Source organism: Furipterus horrens, unplaced genomic scaffold (assembly GCF_987537825.1).
Source record: "Furipterus horrens unplaced genomic scaffold, mFurHor1.1.pri manual_scaffold_6, whole genome shotgun sequence".
Taxonomy (NCBI): domain Eukaryota; kingdom Metazoa; phylum Chordata; class Mammalia; order Chiroptera; family Furipteridae; genus Furipterus; species Furipterus horrens.
This window is the reverse complement of record NW_028327176.1, coordinates 141,861,666-141,883,802: the sequence shown is the minus strand read 5'-3', so window position 1 is coordinate 141,883,802 and position 22,137 is coordinate 141,861,666. Positions and strand designations below refer to the sequence as shown.

The window sequence follows — 22,137 nt, the reverse complement described above, 5'->3', positions numbered from 1 at the left end:
AGCTTTTGTCTCTTCCCTTTAAAAGAGAGATGGTATAGCGATTTGGTGACATAATTTCCCATTCCTTATTTAATAGTAAAATATTTGGGGAGAAGAAGGGTATGTGCTAATAAAAATAATTTATAATTATTTTGTACAGGGATGCAAATATCAAGTAGATGAATAATTTTACTTTTAGGAGAATACATTAAGAGACAGTTACAAGCAACTGAAGATTGGTGATTTCATTCTTAAGCTAATAGTTTTATTAAGTAAAGGGGCAGATGATATGATAATATCCGTGTTTTTCAAGATAATTCCATTTTATTTTTATTTATTTTATATATAAGAGAATAAAGTTTCTTAGTACAGTTGAAGCAATATAGTTGTCATCATTTAAACAAAATATAACTATTTGATTTTAAATAATATGTTACATATTTCTGACATAGAGTTGATCATATTTTTAAAGGATCCATTGATGGTAGAACTTTCAAGCCCTGGACCATTGACCTCTGCCTTGATCCTATTTCTTCACAGCATGAAGGAAACTGAAAAAGGACCGCTTTCTCCTAAAGCTCTTTTCAATCAGCTTTGTCAGAAGTGGGTGCACCTACATTCTTAAAATCATGAATTACAAAATACTGTTGTTTTTATACTTAATGAGTAATTTCACTCTTACTGTAACATTGCTATTTTGCCTAGACTACCAAGAGAAAGAATTAACATTATTTAATTTTAGCTCTGTGCTTTATGAAAATTATATCTTGTAATACTCTGAAGAGGTGATTATTTATCCCAATTTTATCTGTAAGGAAACTGAGACCCATAGAAGATGAGTAGCTTACCTCATTTCATAGTGACAAAACCAGGATGCAAATAGAGGAGAAAATTATAGAATTGTAAAATCTAAAAGGTACTATAATAGGTCATCTAACCTAGTTTCTTTTAAAAGAGAAACTTTGAGACAAATAGAGTTTAACTGAATTTCTCAAGATATTACAGTATGTTTACAAACAAAATCTTTGAGTGCCTGAAAATAAACATATACGATAAAGGTCCTGACTTAACTTTAATGTATTTACTTATTCCTTCATCTAGAAATTTGAGAATTTACTTTGTTGTCAGTACTTGCTAGAATCCAGGTACCCACCCTATATATTAAAAATGGACCTCGTTATGGAGCTCATAAACTACGCAGTCCACAATTAACTAAAATGTGTAGAAACAACATTCTTTAAATGCAAACTGGCATTTTTGTGTATCTACAATCTTTAATATTTCATTTTAATTTAAGCTCATTATCTGTGCCAGGACATTGTATTGTGTTTTATTATATTTTATCTCATAGTATGTGCCAATGTTAATTTTTTTCAATCTGTTGTTGGAAGAATACAGCATGAGCTCTACCCTCTTAAACATTTTTAAGTGTATAATATATTATTGTGGACTAGAGGTACAATGTTGTACAGCAGATCTCTAAAGCTTATTCATCTTTTTAAAAAAATTTTTATTGATTGATTTTTTAGAGAAAGAGAAGGAGAGATTGAGAGATAGAGATAGAAAGAGAGAGACAGGGGGAAACATTGATTTGTTATTCCACTCATCCATGCATTCATTGGTTGATTCTTGTATGTGCCCTGACTGGGGATCGAACCCATAATCCTTGTGTATCAGGGTGACCCTCTAACCAACTGAGGTACCCGGACAGGGCTAGAGTTTATTCATCTTGCTTGATTGAAACTTTGTGCCCATTGATTAGCAGCTCCTCATTTTCACCTCTTTCCAACCCCTCACAACCACCATTTTACTCTTTGATTCCATGAATTTGACTATTTTAGACTTCGTGTGTAAATGGAATCATGCTGTATTGTCTTTCTGTGACTGGCTTATTTCACTTAGCATAGGGTGCCATCATATTAAATGTAGTAAAAATATAGTGAGTATATTGTCTATTTCATTTGCTTGGCAAATGCTGTTTTCTTAAAGCCTGAGGAACAAAAAAAAATCCCTGAAAAGTTTCCAAGACATGGGTGCCTCATAAAGTTAAGAATTTTTAGGATATTAGGTGCTTTAGAAATTTGTTTTAGGCTCTATACAAAATAACTTTGTTTTGTATAATTTTTTTCTTGGTTTTATAAAGATTTATAAATTTTTAAAAACTATTATTAAATACATGCTAAATGATAATTCAAACTAGTATTGCTTTTTATTCTTTTTTAAAGTAATTATGTATATACAGACATATAAAAATTATCTGCAACTTGTTTGTTTTGCTTAATATATCTTGTACATCTTTCCATATAGTACATGTAGATATAACTTATTTGATTTTACATATTGATATACAGGGTGGGGCAAAAGTAGGTTTACAGTTGTGAGTACGCATAATAGAGTTTATTGTTGTATTATTATTTGTTAACTGTTGTATTATTTTCCATATGAACAACTGTAAACTTACTTTTGTTCAACCCTGTATATGTGAATGTGTGTATATACATCTTGTACTTGTGAGAGTCATTAGTAGGACAAATAGAATTACTGGGTGACATATTATTTGAAAACCTTTAAAAATTGCATTTTCTTTTGCTTTATTATGTTTACTTTAAAAAGAGTTATATATTTAAAAAAATGATTTTTAAAAAACCAAGTGAAGACTTAAGTCAGACAGGTTGGATATAGTTTTGAACACTATTCTGTTACATTTACCTCTCCTTACCTGAGTATTGCAATGTCTTGATTACTGTGGCTTCATAGTAAATCTTGGAATTGGCAGTGTGATTCCTTGATATTTTCTCTCTTTTTTTTTTTTAACTATTTGAGGTCCCTTCCTTTTTTATATGAATTTTAGAATTAGTTTCTCAGTTGGAGTTGCACTGAATGTGTAGATTAGTTTGGGGAGAATTGACATCTTAATATTGAGTCTTCCAATGAATGATTATGACATATCTTTTTAGTTATTTGGATCTTTGGTTTTTTCATTAAAGTTTTGTGATTTTCAGCCTACAAATCCTGCATGTACTTTGTTAGATTTACCTTAAGAATATTCTGTAGTGTGTCATGTACCTTAAAGAGTGCAACCTAATTCTTAAGATAGAATGAAAATACAGCATATGATAACATTTGGGCATGTTCCTAAGTATTATCTTCTAATTTACTAATTCACCTTTCCACTGAGTAGTTTAACATTTATCTTTTGTACTCTTACATGTGGTTTTATTGTCTTATTTCTAATATTTTTAATTGGCTATCTTATTAATATCAATTGTACATGTTCTTATTTTATTTTTCCAACTTTTCATAATATCTAGGCTTCTATTGGCAGTTATGCCTGTATGTTTTTGGACATTCTCAACATATTTATTATAACATCTTTGGGACAGTTCTATAACATTTATTTGAAGTGAAGTAAATTCATTTCAATTGTTGATTTTTTTAACATTATATTTTTTATGTGTTTGACAATATTGCACTGTAGTCTCCTTCGGAGTAGATTTTTTTTTGTTTGTAGTCCTCAACCACCTTTGCTCCCCTTGCTATCCCCCATTTCCTCTACTTCTCCTTGTTTTCCCACCACTCCCATCACCTCTCCTTCCTCATACCCCCATCCTCACTGCCTAAAAATTGAAAATGTTAAGGTAGCCTCATGCCTACCCTTACAGACTGGCCTTGAAGGTCCAGGTCCTTTACTGGCTTACAGTTACCTGTCTGCTACCTTGGTTTGGGGATGTGAGAAGAGTCTGTGGAAGGCCTGGGCCAGTTGCAGATCACTAGACTGTGTTCTGTTGTAGCCTCAGGCAACATTTGCCTAAAGGCTTCCTATCAGGCTCTTGGGAAGATCCACCACCCTTCAACAGTGAGCCTGGGTCTGGCCCCTGTCTCAGGTGAGGACTTACAGTTTTCTTTACCCTTCAGGGCTGAGACTTCAGGCCCAGAGCCCATAAAGTCTGTTACACTTTTTTGTCTTCCTGTTTAAGTTCTATTTTTGCTTTGTGGGTCTTTTTTTAATTGAATCTCACCTAAGCCCTTTTTTGTTTTCTCTTTTTATATTTGTTATGTTTGGAATAGAGAGTTTCTGGATTATGAATGGACTGATTCATCTTCATCCAAAGGAAAATTTCTTTTTCTTGGCAGTCTATTCCTGTTTTATGAGTGTGCATATATTTTCCTCTTACAATTTGAGGTTTTTAAAGGTTCCCTCCTCTTTCTCACAGAAACACTTTTACTAAGATACATTTCCTGTGACTGTATAGAGTTTCCCTTGTTTTGAATGGGGTGAATCTTTTCATATATTTGGTGATTTTTCTTTTCTTTTCTTTTGTCCCTTTTGGTGTTGGTAGCTCAGAATCTCCATTAGAGATTTCTATAAGTCAGCATATGATTTTCCCCCCATCCTAGGTAAAGGAAGAAAGAGAAGAGTCCAGGCTTGTTAAGTGTTCTTCAATGGTTTAGAAGTGCTTTGTGCTGGTTGAGATGGAGCTATAGGCAGAATCATGGTGGGGACAGCTCCTCCTTTGTTCAAGACTAATTTCCTTCCTGTATGCCTGTTTTGAAAGCCATAGCTGTCTTCTCCTACCTGTCACCCAGCTGGTGAGGAGCTTTGAAGAATCTCCCTGCTTCCCTCTCCAGCCTTCTTCTGCTCCACTGACCTTTCTTGGTACCTACATAGGTGTAGTGTTGTGCAGTTTCTGCCTTTCAGTGGATTCCAGCTGTGGAGGCCCAAATAGGGTTGGAATTTGTGTCTATCTTGGTTTCTGTCCTCATCTCTGATCTAGGAGGTGGACACCCAGCACATGCAGAAAGGGAGGCCCCTCAGGGGAGTCAGTGGAAGTGTTCTTAGCATCATGCTGCTGTCTGCTGCTTCTTAGGAAGACTGAGTAGTAGTAACTGAAATGATGGTCCCTGTTACAGGCTAGAGTCACTACGAGTTCAGATAGCTTTTTAGCACCAGTGCCCCACATTAGTGCATTACTAGGGTGAATGTTTATCGTGAGATAATGAGGAATAATGCTTAAGTACTGAACTCAAGAATCAGAAGACCTGGATTTATGTCAGTGGCACTCAGCTTGTTTTTCGTTTTCTCAAGTGTAAAATGATGTTCATGTTAAATCATGAATTTCTTAAAAGTGCTGTTGTGTATATCGAATGAGGTAAGTTGTGTGCTATACCATATCATAATGAGACCATGGTAAACTTGTCTTGTGCTACATAAAATATTCTTAGTATTTTATGTTATTTCGACAAAATTTTTTCTTCATCTTAATTAGAGCACTTTTAAAATTTAGTACTTGTTATCATTTAAGGCAAAATTTTCATTTAGCCTTGGAATTTATTGCTAGGAATATTACTTTTTAAAGTAACTGAAATCAACTGAACATGTGTTGATGTCTCTATGACTAGCACCTGATTTTTAAAATTAATATACAGAAAATCTGTCAAATCTTTGAAATAAATACATTAACAGAGACACATTTATAGTTCTTTATCTTAATATAAATAATCATTTGCTTGTCTTTTGGTTATTTTGACGTAGGAATATAATAACAGTAACTTGGGTTTGAATACTGTTTTTTGTTTGCTGTGTGACTTTGCACATTATTTAATCCCTCTGAGCCCTCATATATAAACTGGAGAAAATAGTAAATCCCATGTTTATTTGAGAATTATGTGACTTTTACATATGGAAAGCTTAACGTATTTGGTTGGTTTGTAGTAGTTGTCTAATAAATGAGAGTCATATTGTTCTCAGTATACTTAAGTTCTCATCCTAATTGGAACAGTAATCATATTATGTCTTTTGATTTAGTAGAAAAAGAAGTAAATTTAATCTTTGACTACATGTTATTTCAAAGTGATTCTAATATTAGTAATATAGTGCTGATGTAATGATCTTTTTTTTTTTTTTTCTTTCTTGTTTTGTTTTTACAACATAGGGCCCCTCGATTTAAAAGTTTTCAACAGCAGGACAGTCAGGAGCTTCTGCATTATCTGCTGGATGCAGTGAAGACAGAAGAAACCAAGGTCAGGGTTTTTTTGTTGTTGTTGTTTTAAGATTTTTATTTATTTTTAGAGAGAGGGGAAGAGAGGGAGAAAGAGAGGGAAAGAAACATATGTGAGAGAGAAGCATCCATTCGTGGCCTCTCACACGGACCCAGACTGGGGACCGAACCCACAACCCAGGCTTGTGCCCTGACCAGTATTTAACCAGGATGATGCCCAGCCAACTGAGCCACACTGGTCAGGGCCAAGGTCAGGTTTCTTTATGTTTATCATATATACTCTTTAAAAAGAGGTTACAGAACTGAAGGAATTAATTTCTATTGTAATTTTAATGTGCGGTTGAGAAGTCACTTGATTTTTTTTTTTTTTTACCTATTCTCTTTATTCTTCTCTCTATCTTTTTTTTCTCTTCTGTAAGATTATTTTCTTTCACTTTCTCACAACCCTTATTATCCTTTATTAGTTAATGCCCTTTGGCCATAAATAACAGAAATCAGCTCAAGCTAGCTTAAATTAAAAAAAGAGATCTAAGAATCTAGGTGAAGGGGGATTTAGCTGGGACAAGAAGGTTTTCAGGAATCCAGAAAGTATTCTTATTTGTCTAGTTTTTCTGGTTCTGTAGGTTTTCTTTATCCATCTCTCTGCAGACTGACTTTTTTCTCTCCTTCTCTGACTGAGTGGTAGCACATGACCACCGTAGTTTGTGTGCTGCAGTTCTACATGTATAAAAAGGAAACTGGCTATTTGTGAATCCCAATTCTAAATTCCCAAGAGAGGGACACTTTGTCATCCCATGTTGGATTAGGATGCAATCAGGTATCAGGTCCTGTGGCTGGGGGACTGGGGATCCTGTGCCCTGGATCAGGGAATGTTTCTCAGGAAAAAAGGAATGGTTTATGGACTGGATGGATTCCCTAAACAGGATTTATTGTAATCCAATCCCTTAATTGATTGTCTGTTTGTTGACTTCAATATTAAACTAGTTAAATTCAACTTTTTTGTGGGGGTCTTGTACATATAAGATACAATTTTTTTTTTTGGAGAAAATTCAAGATACTATAGATGTTAAATACACAGAACATATCCTCCATTTCTCCCCTTTCTTATTCATAGCAGACATTGCTCATTATTCATAACAGTTCTGCTGATTTTGGATTCAATCTCAGCATCTTTCTCAACATAGCACTGTGGGGAGCCCCTGTCAATCATAATTGTCATAATTCGTGAAATCCTATTTTCCCTTCCAGGTGAATACACTTTTTAATCTATATATTAATATGTAGTAAACCAAGCACGTGCTCATCTGCTTGTGGTAGGTGGTACTATGTTACTGGAAAGACTGGACTCTATTTTATTTTATTTTTTGATCCTACTTTGTTTGGATTGTAACCTTATAGTGTTTCTTTAGTCCTACTGACCAGTTTTCAGTGAAGAGATAATTTATTTGAAATTGACTTAAAAATTAGTTACTCCCTTATATTACCAAACAGTGTATAGTCGTCCCTCCATATCTGCGAGGAATTGGTTTCAGAGCCCCCAAAGATGCCGAAATCCTTGGGTGCTAAAGTCCTTTATATAAAAGTATTTGCATGTAACCTATGCACATTCTTTCACATATTAAATCACTTGTAAAGATTACTTATAATGCCTAATAAAATGTAAATGCTATGTAAATAGTTGCATTGTATTTGGGTATAATAACAAGAAAAAAGGCCTGTACATGTTAAATACAGAGGCAACAGTGGTAGGCCTAACTACATAGTACATGTCAGCAACAACATAACATGTTTTCCTCCCCAAATATTTTCTCACAATTGTTTGAATCCACAGATGTGGAACTCACGATACAAAGGGTTGAATATATATTAACAACGCCATTCTTAATTGGCTGTTTAGTGACTTAAAATTGACTTTTGAAGGTGTCATTCCCTTTCTGTCATCTCTCTACTTTTATGTATTTTTATTATGAACCCTACCACCTTCTATTTAAATTGATGTCTTTGTCAGCTTAGATTGTGATCTCCTCAAGAAATGGTACTGTACCCCATTTGCCTTGCACATAGTAGATGCTCAGTGAATATTTATTGACTATGTCTGTGCTTAACCTTAAAAAAGACAATTTTTGTTAAGAATTTGAATTGGTAAAAAAACATAATAAATGGTCTCTTAACTAGTTTCTTGGAGATTTTGAATAGGTTATAAGTTTAATAAACTGTTAAATTGATGGTATCATACTGCCTTATGTTTTAAGTGTATGTCTTAAGTGTAGTTTGTTTTAAAAAAATAAATTAAGTGATTTATAATAACTGTTTTAGGGACATTAGCACAATACCCCATAAGCTACTATTTTATCACATTTTCTTAGCACTAAGAACATACTAAGAATAGAGATTCAAATTTAAGTCTTTCTCACTACCAAACAAATGGTCTTTCTAATTCTATACAATACTGCTTATTAAATTTTAGTTTTAATGCTTGGTCTTCAGTGATCAATATAAATAATACCTTTTTTAAAATTTATAATTTAACCATAATTATTTCATTATTTGAACCACTATTAAATCTAATTTAATAACTCTGGTATATTGATACTCTTGTTGAGGGGGTTCATAAAAGTTAACAAGGTGGAGAGAAATGCTCTGTCTTGATATTAGAAATAGTAAATGTATTTTGGTGCTTTTGATCCTACAGATGATATAGGAATTACATTAGGATTAATTCACACTATCAATTGATAGAATAATTTTTTCCCCTGTGATTTACAGGAATATGTTTACATGGTGGCCATGTATCATTATAAATTGAGTTAAAAATTATCACTTTCCATTGTTTCTTTCTGTTGTTATTACAAATAAAACAATAAAAATCTATCCCTATTCATTTTTCTATTTCACTTCTATTACTTGATGGCATTCTTTGTTATAAATTAAATTACTCTTTTGTCGTAATGGTACACTGGGATTCACAGGAACTTGAAAATTCAGGCAGTACACCAGGAAACACTGTTTTTTAAAAGCTCTTATCTTTCCTCCTCTCTTTGAGGGTTTTACATGGTGTGGCAAAATTAAAATGTCAAGTCTGTGGATCTATTCAGTCTTGTAAGCAAGGACAATTGGGTGGTCAGTTACAGTGTGGACCAAGGCAGGAGCTGCGTTGTCTGCCTGGGAACCTCACAGCTGTTAAGCGTGTTGTTGCTGTAGTTTATCACTGTGTTTTTGATTGAGGAAAGGCTACAGTATTATGTCTGCCACCAGAATATTTTAGTAATGATGAAAACCCCTGAACTCCTTTTGTATTGTTTCATTGAAGTCTTTTTCTTATGACTATAAAGTTCAGGACTATAACATGCTCTTACTGAATAGAGCACTAAAGAGATCATTTATGCATAAAATTGCACATTTTTAATATACAGATATTAAAGAGTGTAATATCATAACTTACATTTTAAAATATAGTGAAGGCTCATTAAATCACATTGAAAGTCATGTCTAAGTTAATAAAATGTACAGATTGTAGAATAAATATACAGATTTCTAAATTGAGTCAGTAACTAGAGAGCATTTTTACAATTATAGTAAATATTTACAGACGAATGTTGGTATTTTTTGGAATCTTTTATTTATGTTCATTAAATATTTCTCCTGCATGGAATTCACACCATTCTAATTTAATTTAGTTAAAAAAATTATTTTTTTCATGTGTAAATCAGCTTTAGATTAGATAATATCTGAATTATATCAGTTTTCAAATTTACTGAGTTTGAGTTGAAGATTATCTCAAAAATTAAACACTATTATTTTGACTATCTTCACATATAAGTATATTTCAGGGTGACATCGTATGGATTACTATATGTTTACTCTTATACCCTCCTTTGTATATATTTAAGTTTTTAAATTTTACATTAACTTTCAAAATACACTAGAAGAAGGTAGTGAGCAGTTCTAGGAAATATGTACTGATCATAGGTCAGCAAATAAATGAAACTCAGTGTTACAATTATTGTGGGAGGTTGTTAAAAACTTATGAAAGATATTACACATAGAAGAATTGTACAAATTACATACAGTTTTAAGCATAATATAAATACCAGTAACACTCCTTACCACCACCCCCAGAGTTCAAAAAATAGAAAGTTATTAGTGCTATAGAAGTTGTTCCTTTTCCCCCCACTTTTTGCTCATTAAAGGTAACCACTATTTTGACTTCGGCAGAAATCATTCCATTGCTTTCTGTTATAGTTTTGAGAACTATTCGTGTATTCTTACACGATATATTGTTTAGTTTTGCAAAGCTGGGTAGCAAGCACAAACCTATTGACATTATTGGATGAAGGCTCCGCAAAGAAGATGAGCTGAGAGCATCTCTGGAACATAATCTGGCTTTGGCTTTCTACAGTGTACAAGAGATCTTTCTGTGGAAGTCAGTGCGCAAAGTGATGAATGTGTTCTGAGCCAGGCGCATCAAAGTCAAGGCAACTAGCTGAGGTGTAGCAGAGACCAGGTAGTAATTCTGTGGTGCAGAAAGGTCAGAGCTGCTCTGTGATATCTGCTCTGGCTTGTGGCTCTCAGGAATAGGTCAAAGCAGGATGATTCTGGAGTGTAATGTGTGTCCTCTGCTGGTCCAGGCAGCAGAACATGGATGGAGGAAAGAATAAGGACATTAGTAGCTTTTCCCCCATACAGTCTGTCTTCAGATTAAAAGCATGATACAGGGGCAGAGAAGATCTTGGTGTCAGGTGTATGTCTTTTTTGTAAGTCTCACTGCTCGAGTCTGTAATGGTTTCTTCCCACATTTGATGCATAGGCATCATTCTGGAATTTTTCCTAACTTGATCCTGGCAATTTTCTTTGCCTCTCTTGTGTATTGGTCCTGATGTTGTGATATTGTTGTCTTCCTTGGTTTATGCTGTCATTTGGTAATATACCTACATTACCATATATATATATGGTCTTTTCTTTATTAAAAGGTGGCATAAAGTGTATATACACCTTTCAGCCCTTGGTGTTTTTTTCACTTGAGATATTGTAACAATACTTCCATCTCAAAAGATAGGACGTTTCCCTTTTTTTTTTAGCTCAACATGTTCAACCAGACTTCCGGTCAAGATGGAGGTATAGGTAAACACACCCTGCCTCTGCACACAATTAACAAAAAAATACAGATGCACTACAAAACAAATATCACTCAGAAATGTCAGAAAATAGAGCTGTGTGGAAGTCTGACAACCAAGGATTTAAAGACACCACATTCATCCAGATGGATAGGAGGGAAGGAGACATAGAGAGGTGCAAAGAGAGAGGCAGAATGGCACAGAGAAATGAGGAGATGGGAACAGGCAGTCCCACATCCATGAGTGGTGGATAAAAATGAGAGGGATACCTCGGGAGCAAGGGGTCCCAGACCCAGTCCAGATCACTCAGCCCAGGGTCCCAGTGCCAGTAATGTAAGTCCCTATAACTTCTGGCTATAAAAACCAGTGTTGGTTCGAGGGGTGGAAGAAACTACCTCCTCTTAACGAGCCCGTAATGGACTTAGGACTCAGGAATACCCCCTCTGGAATTCAGCACCAGGGCAACAGCTGGAAGGGCACCAGTGGCATATGGGGAGAAAGTGAAGTGAGAGTGGGGAGACAGCTTCTTCTTGGGCAAAACTTCAGAGGCCAGGCAGCAGAATAGTCCCCTCTTTGAGCCCTTCCCCACACAGAGCCACAGAGCAGTGACATGGGTTGCTCCACCCTGGTGATTACCTAAGGCTTTGCCCCATACAACTTAACAGGTGCTCTTTTCTACAATAGGCCACACATCTGAGACAGAAAGTCAAAGCAGTTATACCTACTACACAGAAGCAAATATAGAGATGCTGCCAAAATGAGGAGACAAAGAAATATGGCCAAAATGAAAGAACAGAATAAAACTTTAGAAAAAGAACTAAATGAAATGGAGAAAGCAACCCATCAGATGCACAGTTCAAAACTGGTTATCAGGATGCTCCAGGAACTCACTGGGTACTTCAATGACCTAAAAAAGATCTAGGTAGAAATGAAGTTTCCATTAAGTGAAATAAAGAAAAATCCACAGGGAACTGACAGTGGAGAGTATGAAGCTGAGAATTAAATCAACAATTTGGAACACAAAGAAGGAAAAAGCATTCAATCAGAACAGCAGGAAGAAAAAAAAATTCAAGAAAACAAGGATAGGCTTAGGAACCTCTGGAAAATCATTAAACATACTAACATCTGAATCATAGAGCTATCAGAGGAGAAGAGGAAGAGCAAGAAATTTAAAACTTACTTGAAAAGATAATGAAAGAAAACTTCCCTAATTTAAAAAAAGGAAATAGTCATACAAGTCCAGGAAGCACAAAGAGTCCCAAACAAGCTAGATCCAAAGAGGACCACATCAAGACACATCATAATTAAAATGCCAAAGGTTAAAGATAGAGAATCTTAACAGCAGCAAGAGAAAAGCAGACAATTACCTACAAAGGAATTCCCATAAGACTGTCCTCTGATTTCTTAAAAGAAACTTTGCAGGCTAGAAGGATTGTCAAGAAATATTCAAAGTCATGAAAAGCAGGGACTTACAACCTAGACTACTCTGTCCAGCAAAGCTATCATTTAGAATTGAAGGGCAGATAAAGTGCTTCCCAGACAAGGTAAAACTAAAGTAGTTCATCATCACCAAGCCCTTATTATATGAAATGTTAAAGGGACTTAAGAAAAAGAAGATTAAAATGATGAACATTAAAATGGCAATAAATTCACAACTATCAATAATTGAATCCAAATAACAAACTAAGCAAACAAGCAGAACAGGAACAGAATCATAGATACGGAGAGCATTTGGAGGGTTATCAGTTGGGAGGGGGAAGGGGAGAATAGGGGTAAAAGTGCAGGAATTAAGAAGCACAAATTGGTAGGTACAAAATAGACAGGGTGATGTTAAGAACAGTATAGGTAATGAACAGCCAAAGAACTTATATATATGAACCAAGTCGGGGAGGGGGGTGGATTTATGGAGAGAATAGAGGTATCGGGCAGAGGAGGACAAAAGGGAAAAAATTAAGACAACTGTAATAGCATAATCATTCAAATATATTTTTTAAAATGTTTAATCCACTTTATTGATTAACCCTTATATGTTGTTTCCAGTGTTTTTTGCTTTTACAAACAATGTTATGATGAATAATGTGTCTATATTATTCTGCACGTATGTAGGTATATCTGTATAAGTACAGAAATGAGTTTGCTGGATCAAATTGTCCTTCATAGGCATACAGTTTTCACTTCTGTCAGCAACATACCATATCAGGGAATCTGTTTCCCCATAGCCTCACCAAAAGACTGTTTTGTCAAACTGTAATTTTTGCCAATCTGGTAGGTAGAAAATGGTATCTCAAGATAGTTTTAACGCACATTCCTCTTTTAAATGAGGCTCAATATCTTTTCATCTGTTCTGTTCCTATTTTTTTTTGCCCATTTTTCTACTAGGTTTTGTATCTTTGCTGATTTCTAAAAGTTTTTTGTACTAGGAGAGACTATGTGTCCAAATTTGTCATTTGTATTTTGATTTTACTTATAATGTGAAAGCAGGTTTTTTAATAAAATTTTAAAATTTCTTGTTTTTGTATTTAATGATTTTTTTTAATGGCTTTTGGATACTGAGAGTCATAGTTAAAAAAGGCAAAAAAGGCATTTCCACTCCAAGGTTATATAAGAATTTCCCATGTTTTCTTTTAGTACTTTTATTATTCATTTTTAGATTTAACTCTTGATCAGTTGGAATATATTTCCTTTTTCTCTTTTTCATTTGATTGTCCTACTGTGACCTGAACTGTGTAGTACATTTTTCCCACTAAGTTAATAACATCCTAATTATACTAATTTTCATATGTATTTGGGTATATTTCTCAACTTTCCATTCATTCTATTTACCTATCTGTTTGGGTGGGGGGATTGAAATGTTTATAATATTAGGAGCTAGCCAAGAATATAGTGTGTCTTTCTATGTGATCAAGTTTTCTTTTGTGTCCTTCAGTAGGGTTTTAAAGTGTTCTTCACTTAGATCTTACAGATCTTACAGATTTCTTAAGTTAATCCCTATTTTCTCTTTTTAGTCACTATTATAAATAAGGTATTTTCTTCCATATCTTTAGGTTTTTGTTTGTGTGAAGGCTATTGATTTCATTATATTTTATCTTCTTTATAATTTTTATACCTCTGACATTTATTTTTCTATCAAATGAAATGATTAGAACTTTAATGCATTGATAACTAATCATAGTGAATAGGGAATACTAAGGTTTTGAATTTTTTCTCCCACATCTACTAATATGATGGTTTATATTACTGTAATGATGTGCACTACTAGAGTAAAAGCTTCTCGGTCTAACTGTGCTACAGGATTCATGGCATTCCTTTGTGAAATTGTTTGAGCCTGGAGCTTTATGTAAGGTGTTATTTGACAATGTTCTCTCCACCCCTCGTGCCCAATGAAAGTTGTAAGATTTTCTGTCTTTTCTGGGATTAATTTCCTAAAAAATTATATAGTTTAAAAAAATTTTTTTCAAGTGTAATTACATGAGAGTCAAGCAAAGTGGTCTCTCATGATTATTTAAATGTCTTTAATTTTAGATGTGATGTTAGGCTTTTTAACTTTTGATTAAGATGAGCTAGTAGGCTTATTTATCCCCCAATCACAGAATCACTTTATCTTCACTAACTTTCTTCTTTTACTTTTGTTCAGTATTGATTTTTTTCTAAACTTTTAAGTAGGCTGCTTAATTTATTTGTTTCTATTCTTTTCAATTGACTTAAATATTTAAGGCTATGACTTCTAAACAGTAGAAAGTATTATGGATTCTGATATGTAGTGTTTTCATTATTCTCTAGGAAGTCTCCAGTTTGAGTTTAGTTTCTCTTTGACATAATGATTTTTTTAAACAAAATTATGTATTTTTAGACCAGGAAGTCCAGATCAAACAGCAGTTACACATATGAAAACCTTTGATTGACTTTACTTTAAAAAATGTTTTGAAGGATAATTAACAAACATTCCTTTCACCCCACTGTTCAAATGTGAATTAGAGATGACTTAATTTATCTACTAATTAGGGGGCATAATTTGTATGAAAGATAATTAGCTTTGATAAGTTTTTATTTTTGGAATATGTAGTTTTAATGTATTCTAAAAATTTTCTGTGAGATTGGGTCTTTCCTAAAACATATGCAAGAGTTATGAAAACAAACCTTGTCATTTACTAAGAGCTGCTAAAGACATGAAAAAATGATCATTATTCACAGCTAAATTCAAATATTGGGATATTCTTGTGGATGTCATTGATATTCTGGACTTTATTTATATATTTATGTAAATAACATATTCTATATGGAAGTTATAGTGGCCAGTTTAAGAGATCCTTATATATTATGACTTTCATCGTAGACAAGAAATTTCATATGGTCTATATGTGACTTTTTGTCCTGTTCAAGGAATACATCATTTTTAGGGACAGAGTGAGGAGGGGGAAACAAATGGAGAAAGAAGGAGAGAGAAGGGAAAAGAGGGAGAAGTTGCTTTAAACCTCTAAGAATAGTAAGACTAGACTGTTTGCCTAAACATAGAAACTTTGACTCTCATTTCAAATTCTCCCTCAAATAAGAAAATTGTTCATTTATGGAATTTAAGGACGTATTTAATCTTTAAAACATTCAGACAATTTATTTTACAGACTAGGGTACTGAGATCCAGTGTACCTTGCTGTTTGGAAGTCCTTCTATTATTAAGAGGCTGAGGCTGGAATTAACTGTAACTAAACCAGACTATTCAAAGGAACACAAAATACTGCTTTGAAAAAACAGATTCTTAATAAGTTCTTATTAACTTTGTTTTACAGAGAATACAAGCGGGCATTCTGAAAGCATTTAATAACCCAACAACTAAAACTGCTGATGATGAAACTAGAAAAAAAGTCAAAGGTATGTTGACCATCTCACTGTTAAAACTTTCTTATAGAAGAAAATATTAAGAAGTTCTTTTCAGGGGAAAAAGAACTGAGCATTATGTGAATGAATGCCCTAAAGCAATTGCCTTAAAATGAGGGTGTACTTATTCCAGTAGCTGCAAGATAGCATAGTGGGTCATAGAAATTAAATATTAGAACTTATCCATGTGAGTTAAAAAAATAAAATAAAACTTATATCAAATATACAAATTGACACTGTTGCTCTTATATGAGGTATCCTAATGGAAACTTGAAAGGTTATTAAAAGTAGCATCCTTACTTGGGAGTTCACTTTTATCATGTTGTACCATTTTGCAGTTGAGGTGTGCTTTGTTGAGTGGACTTATGGATATTATACAACTCTAACTGGACAACATGATTAAGTGCTCCAAAGATTCCTGCAAGAAAACCATTTATTTAAGCGAGTACTACTAGGTCAAGCATACGTGTCTATTTTACTCCTTGTGTTAACTTTTCATCAGCCAAAATCTGAGGCAAAAACAATGACTGTCTAATCAAAGCTGACCAGTTAAAATATTTAAGTGTGGGTTTATAGTCTGTTGTTATTCGTGATTTGCTGTGTCCTAAATGTATATTCTGCCTTGAGATATTAATTAATAGTGGTATAAAGTCTTTTTTGGGAGACACTCAAAAATATTATTTGTATTTTATTTATTCTCTTTTCTAATTTCCATTCTCATAGTGTTATATGTACACACTATATGTCTGTAATTTATAAACAAATATACATTGTGATTATATATGCTGAAACCTTATATGCAGTTATGGGTTCAAGATTTTTAAAAATGTGTATTTTCAAGCATGCTCTTTTGTTTTGAGATAGTGCCATCTAGTGTATGTTTAGAGTAACTGCCTAGTATTTTTCATTTCTTTCCAGTTTTGAAATCTTTTCTGTTGTTAATCCTTTGTACAAATTTTCTTAATGAAACATCTTAGTGTATCATCATTTCTCATAGTAATAATTAATAAATGTTTATTTATATATCCAGATATGTCTCCTCTGTTATTCAGTGCTTCAAATAATGTTTTTAAAAAGTAGAAAATACGTTTTAGAAGATAGAGACTCCCAAAAGATTGAAGTTTGAGACTGCAATAAATAGATTTGTTAATATTTTTTCCCCCACTGTTTTACTATGGAAAATGTCAAACTTCTATTAAAATGGAGAGTATAGTATATGAAGGTCCATATATCCATGTACCCATCACCTCACTCATTACATTCAATTCATGGGGTATTAGATTTCATCTATTTTTTTCCCAACCCCAAATTATTTTGAAGCAAATCATTGACATAACTTCCTTTGATATACAAATATTTTTTAAACAGAATAATTTTAATATTTTTAATATAACTAAGCAGTTATGGATCTAGCAGAGTTATTAATTAACTATGTTAATTCTTAACTCTATGCTGTGTCTGCTTGTCTTTACTATTCTGTCATTTTCATAGCTATGACCCTGGCATCTGTTAGCCCTAAAAGGTTAGGCACAGAAGCTTTATAGGATTTAATGGGAGCAGTTGAGATGTAGTATAAATCATGGTTATTGCTCTATTTGTTTTACCCTTTAAGAGCAGTTTGTTATTTCTTGAAGACTACTGTAATTGATACTCACATTTTCTCTATAGAATTGTAAAGGAGAAAGACATAAGATCATGTGGTAAAATACATTGTTAAATGTGGTACTGGGCATGTGCCTTGGATATCTTTTAAATCAACAGGAAAAAAAATGTGTTACATTGTAAGGTTGATGGTTGATGTGTTTTTGCATTAAAAAGTATTATTGTTTACAGCATATGGAAGAGAAGGTGTGAAAATGAACTTCATAGATCGGATCTTTATTGGTGAATTAACTAGCACAGTCATGTGTGAAGAATGTGCAAATGTAGGTACTTTGAAGTTTACTTCAACATGGAATAGCTTACAGTCACATTGTTCTGATTATTTTTTCACATATAATTATCAGCAGTCATTTATTTTTATTTGTGACAGATGACCACATAATAGTTTTTGAAAATGTTCTTATATCCTTTACTCCTGGAAAGTAAACATAATTCATAATTTAAAAAAATAAATGTGTGATTTTATTTTTCTTCCTGAGAAACCTGTGAAGTTCTCTTTAGCTTATTTTAGTATGCTCGAATGTATTAACTACTTGTTTTGAATGAAATAAAAGAAAGTTCTATGAAGAGAATAACTATGTTATGTAACTATAGGGTGTGGCAAAAGGAGGTTTGCATGTTTGTATGGAAAATAATATAACATTATAATTAATAATACAAGAATAAACTCTTGCATACTCACAACTGTAAACCTACTTTTGCCCCATCCTGTGTACCTTGCCCTACAATGTAATTCCCATAGAAATAGTTTAATATAATAACATAACCTAGGGTGATCTAACTTGTTGATTTCTTTTTTTTAGTAGACTTGACTCATCTTTGATTTTAGTGTTAATTTTTATCTGTGGAATGCCTTCTATCCTTTAATAACAACTTAAAGATGTATAAGTTTTTATAGGCTTTCTATTGTTTGATAAGGAATATTTCTGAAAGCATAAGACTTATTAGAGTATGATGGGTTTACACTTTTGTCAGATTTTATTGTAAGAGAGTCTTTATGTACCTTCTTCTGTCCCAGATTACTGTCTTCTTTAGTCTCATACAGTCTTGTGGAAGCACAGACTGTCAATGAGATATTTCTTAAATTTCTAGTATATGCAACATAAAAGTTGATTTCTCTCTCACAAACTAGAAAGTATCTTTTAAAACAATTACCTTACAGAATCTACAAAACACAGTCAAACTTCTTGGCTTTTTTCATAGCTTTTTCATATTTCATTTATGCTATGGCACTGATTTCACCACAAATATGTTAATATATTTAGTTAGTCATTATTATTAAATTTATTTTGAAGTTACTTTAAATATTACTGATATTGTGATAGTGACAACATTATAAAACTCCACAGGATTGCATTTATTGAAGTTTTGAGATATCTTCTTTTGATTATATATGTGTTGCTATACCCAATTAAATTACTATTTGCTCCAGGAAAGTTTTTTAACTTAAAATTTTAAGTGGCCCAGGAAGTCTGATTTGTTTAAGTCTTTACGAAACTACACTGTCTATATTAGAATTTTACCTAAAGTTCTCAATATGTTTTCTTTTTAAGATCTCCACGGTGAAAGATCCTTTTATTGATATTTCACTTCCTATAGTAGAAGAAAGGGTAAGGAGAAAAAAAACTTAATAAGTCTTTGGTGAAGGGTATTTACTTATTCATATATTTAGACATTTGTTGAGTATATTATCAGATATTGAATCATTTCTTATATACAGTAGTTGAGTTTGTACAGTGTGATATTGAGGTTTGTGTATACATTCATATAGTATGATATAGTTATTATTCTAAAGGAATTTACATCCTTCTGCTTATATCTTGAGAATTAAAGTTAAGGAAATTATATTTCAAATGAGAATTTTTTAAAAGTAGGTTATATCCAGAACTTATTTCTTAAAGAAGTTTTGTGTTATGGACATGACATCTATATAGGTTTCAAAACCTGTACTTTTGGGAAGAATTAGTAAATATAGAGGTTTACAGGAGAGAGACAATGGTCAATACAGTGGTTCTATTACTATAGAAATTATTCATCAATCAGCACTGCCAGGAAGCATTCTTCATCTAAAGGTAATGTAAGATTATATGTATTTGTGAGACATCTGCTTTTTAGAACTTTTTATTATGAAAAATTTCAAAAATATACAGAGGTAGAGAAAATAGTATAATAAACTCCCATGTAGCTATTTCTCAGCTTCATAGTTATCAGCTCATGGCTAATCATGGTTTAACCTCTATCTCACATTCTCCACCTCCCCACCCCAGATTATTTTGGAATAAATCCCAAGTATATCATATACTTTAATGTGTATCTCTAAAATATAAATACTCTTTTATTTTTAAAATAACCCTCACCTGAGGACATATCTTATTGATATTTCAGAGAGAGAGATGGAGGTGGGGAGAAAGAGGGAGAAAAATGGATGTGAGGGATATACCTACATCCATCGGTTACCTCCTGTATGTGCCTGTCTGGGGATTGAACCTGCAACCTCTTGGTGTACAGGACGACACTCCAACCAACTGAGCAACCTGGCTAGGGTGAAAAGATAAATACTCTTTTAAAATACCATTATCATACCTAAAAATATTAGTAATTTTGTAGTTGTACCAATATTCAGTCATTATTAAATTTCTGCAGTTGTCTCATAAGTACTGTACTTTCTTTTTGTTTTTGCTTATTTTTTTGTTACTTGAATTCATTATCTTAAAAAGAGCTCTAGAGTGCAGTTGATTGCCATGTCTCTTAAATCTCTTTTAATCTTCTCCCTATTTTTTCTTTTGCAATTTATTAGTTGAAATCAGATCTTTTTCCAAAGCAGTTTCTCACATTCCCCCTTCAATAGTAATTCATTTTGCTGTGGCATTCACATCTTAACAGGTGCCTCTGTCTCCTTTATTTTCTCTCTAAGGCAGCCAGGTATATGGGGCCTAATTGGGTTTAGGTTTGATTATTTAATTTTTGGCATGAAATCTTTTCAGTGGTAGTGTATTCTTCTCTGAAGGAGGTGCACATCATGTTTGATGTCTCTTTCTGTGATTTTACCAGTCATCGATGACTATTGTATATACTCATTATTTCACTAGGGACATACCTGGTTGTTGAATTGTCCCATATGCATTTAAAGAAATAAATCTGAATTTTTACTTTATTAAAAAAATTTTTTTACATGCTGTTATTTGTAAATTTATATATTATCAGATCTAATTTACTACATAGAAGGCTTTTTAAGTGGCAAGACTACAGAAATTATGCAAAGGTTTACATTTAAATAGCTTCCCTCACAGCACTGTTCCACAAAAGTCCTCTTCTCTCAAATGGGTAGTAACCGTTGTTGGTTTCCTGTGTAAAAGGTTATTTTTAAGTTAGAAATATTTGTTAGTATATCTTCTACTGGTTGTAGCTCATGTAGATTTAGGAAATGGATTTTAGAAGTACTAGAAATAGTATTTATTTAATAATTGTGGAACATTTAAGTAAGACTTAGTGGCATTTATTTTCAGTAGGGCCACAAGATTCTTTTCTCTAAAAACACTGTCAACTTACAGCATCAACTAATTCATGGCAGAAAACGTACACGGAAATTGTCATCCAGAGAAGATAAAGCTGTTGTCTTATACCGGAAAAATGGAAACACTGAAGTAAATGGGGATTCTTCAGTGTTCGTAAGCATCATGAATACTGGATCAGCCCTGAGAGAAAACCCTACCGACAGCAGCGCAAAGGAAGCCAGCCGTTCTGAAAGCAGTGTGGATGCTGACAGTGAGGCTTCAGAATCTGAAAGTGCTGCGAAGCAGACTGTGTTGCCTAGATCCAGTAGTGGATGCTGCGTGCATACAAATGGACATCACCATCCCTCAGCAAGTAAACCACATGCCCAGGAGAGTGACAGTGGTGATGAAGGAGTGGCTGAAGCCATTTCTGAACTTCATTTAAGCAGCACTGTAACTGAGGATAGAGATTTTGATGAGGAAAATCAGTCACTAAATCTTGCGAATAATTTATATTTTTCAGAGGAGAAGCATATGATGTCTCACAGTCCCCAAAATGCTTTTCAGACCCTTTCTCAGAGCTATGTGACCACTTCTAAAGAATGTTCAGTTCAATCTTGTCTCTATCAGTTTACATCTATGGAATTATTAATGGGGAATAACAAGCTTCTGTGTGAGAACTGTACTGAAAAGAAACAGAAGCACCAAAGGGAAACCAGTTCTGCAGGTAAATATTTAGCTTTTATTTTTTGTATTCATGGATTATCTGATAGTGACTAGTTGGCATTAGATACAAAAGAGAGGAAGCTAAGAACCTTGTCTCTATACTTGAGCTACTTGGAGGCGGGAGTTGCCTTATTTGTATCCATATTTGTAGCTCAGCACTGAAGGCACTGACTGGGCAAGATAAATGTTCAATAGATTGTTGTTCAAATTAATTGAAGAACAGGAAGTATCCATCTCTGCCCTGAAAATGCAAATCCACATAATTTTATCTCAGGGGACTGGCTATCTGAA

The 22,137-nt window shown here is 33.4% G+C and overlaps 1 protein-coding gene across 1 annotated transcript in view; it reads left to right on the top strand.

Annotated features, from left to right (window-relative positions):
* Positions 1–22,137, top strand: part of USP45 (ubiquitin specific peptidase 45) — a 60,539-nt gene that overhangs the window by 27,416 nt on the left and 10,986 nt on the right. Inside the window, exons 8-13 of the mRNA XM_090280564.1 lie at positions 452–582; positions 5,913–6,000; positions 15,877–15,958; positions 17,798–17,889; positions 19,180–19,236; positions 21,178–21,847. Of these exons, the coding sequence (XP_090136690.1) occupies positions 452–582; positions 5,913–6,000; positions 15,877–15,958; positions 17,798–17,889; positions 19,180–19,236; positions 21,178–21,847 (1,120 nt within the window). The remainder of the gene's footprint in view (positions 1–451; positions 583–5,912; positions 6,001–15,876; positions 15,959–17,797; positions 17,890–19,179; positions 19,237–21,177; positions 21,848–22,137) is intronic.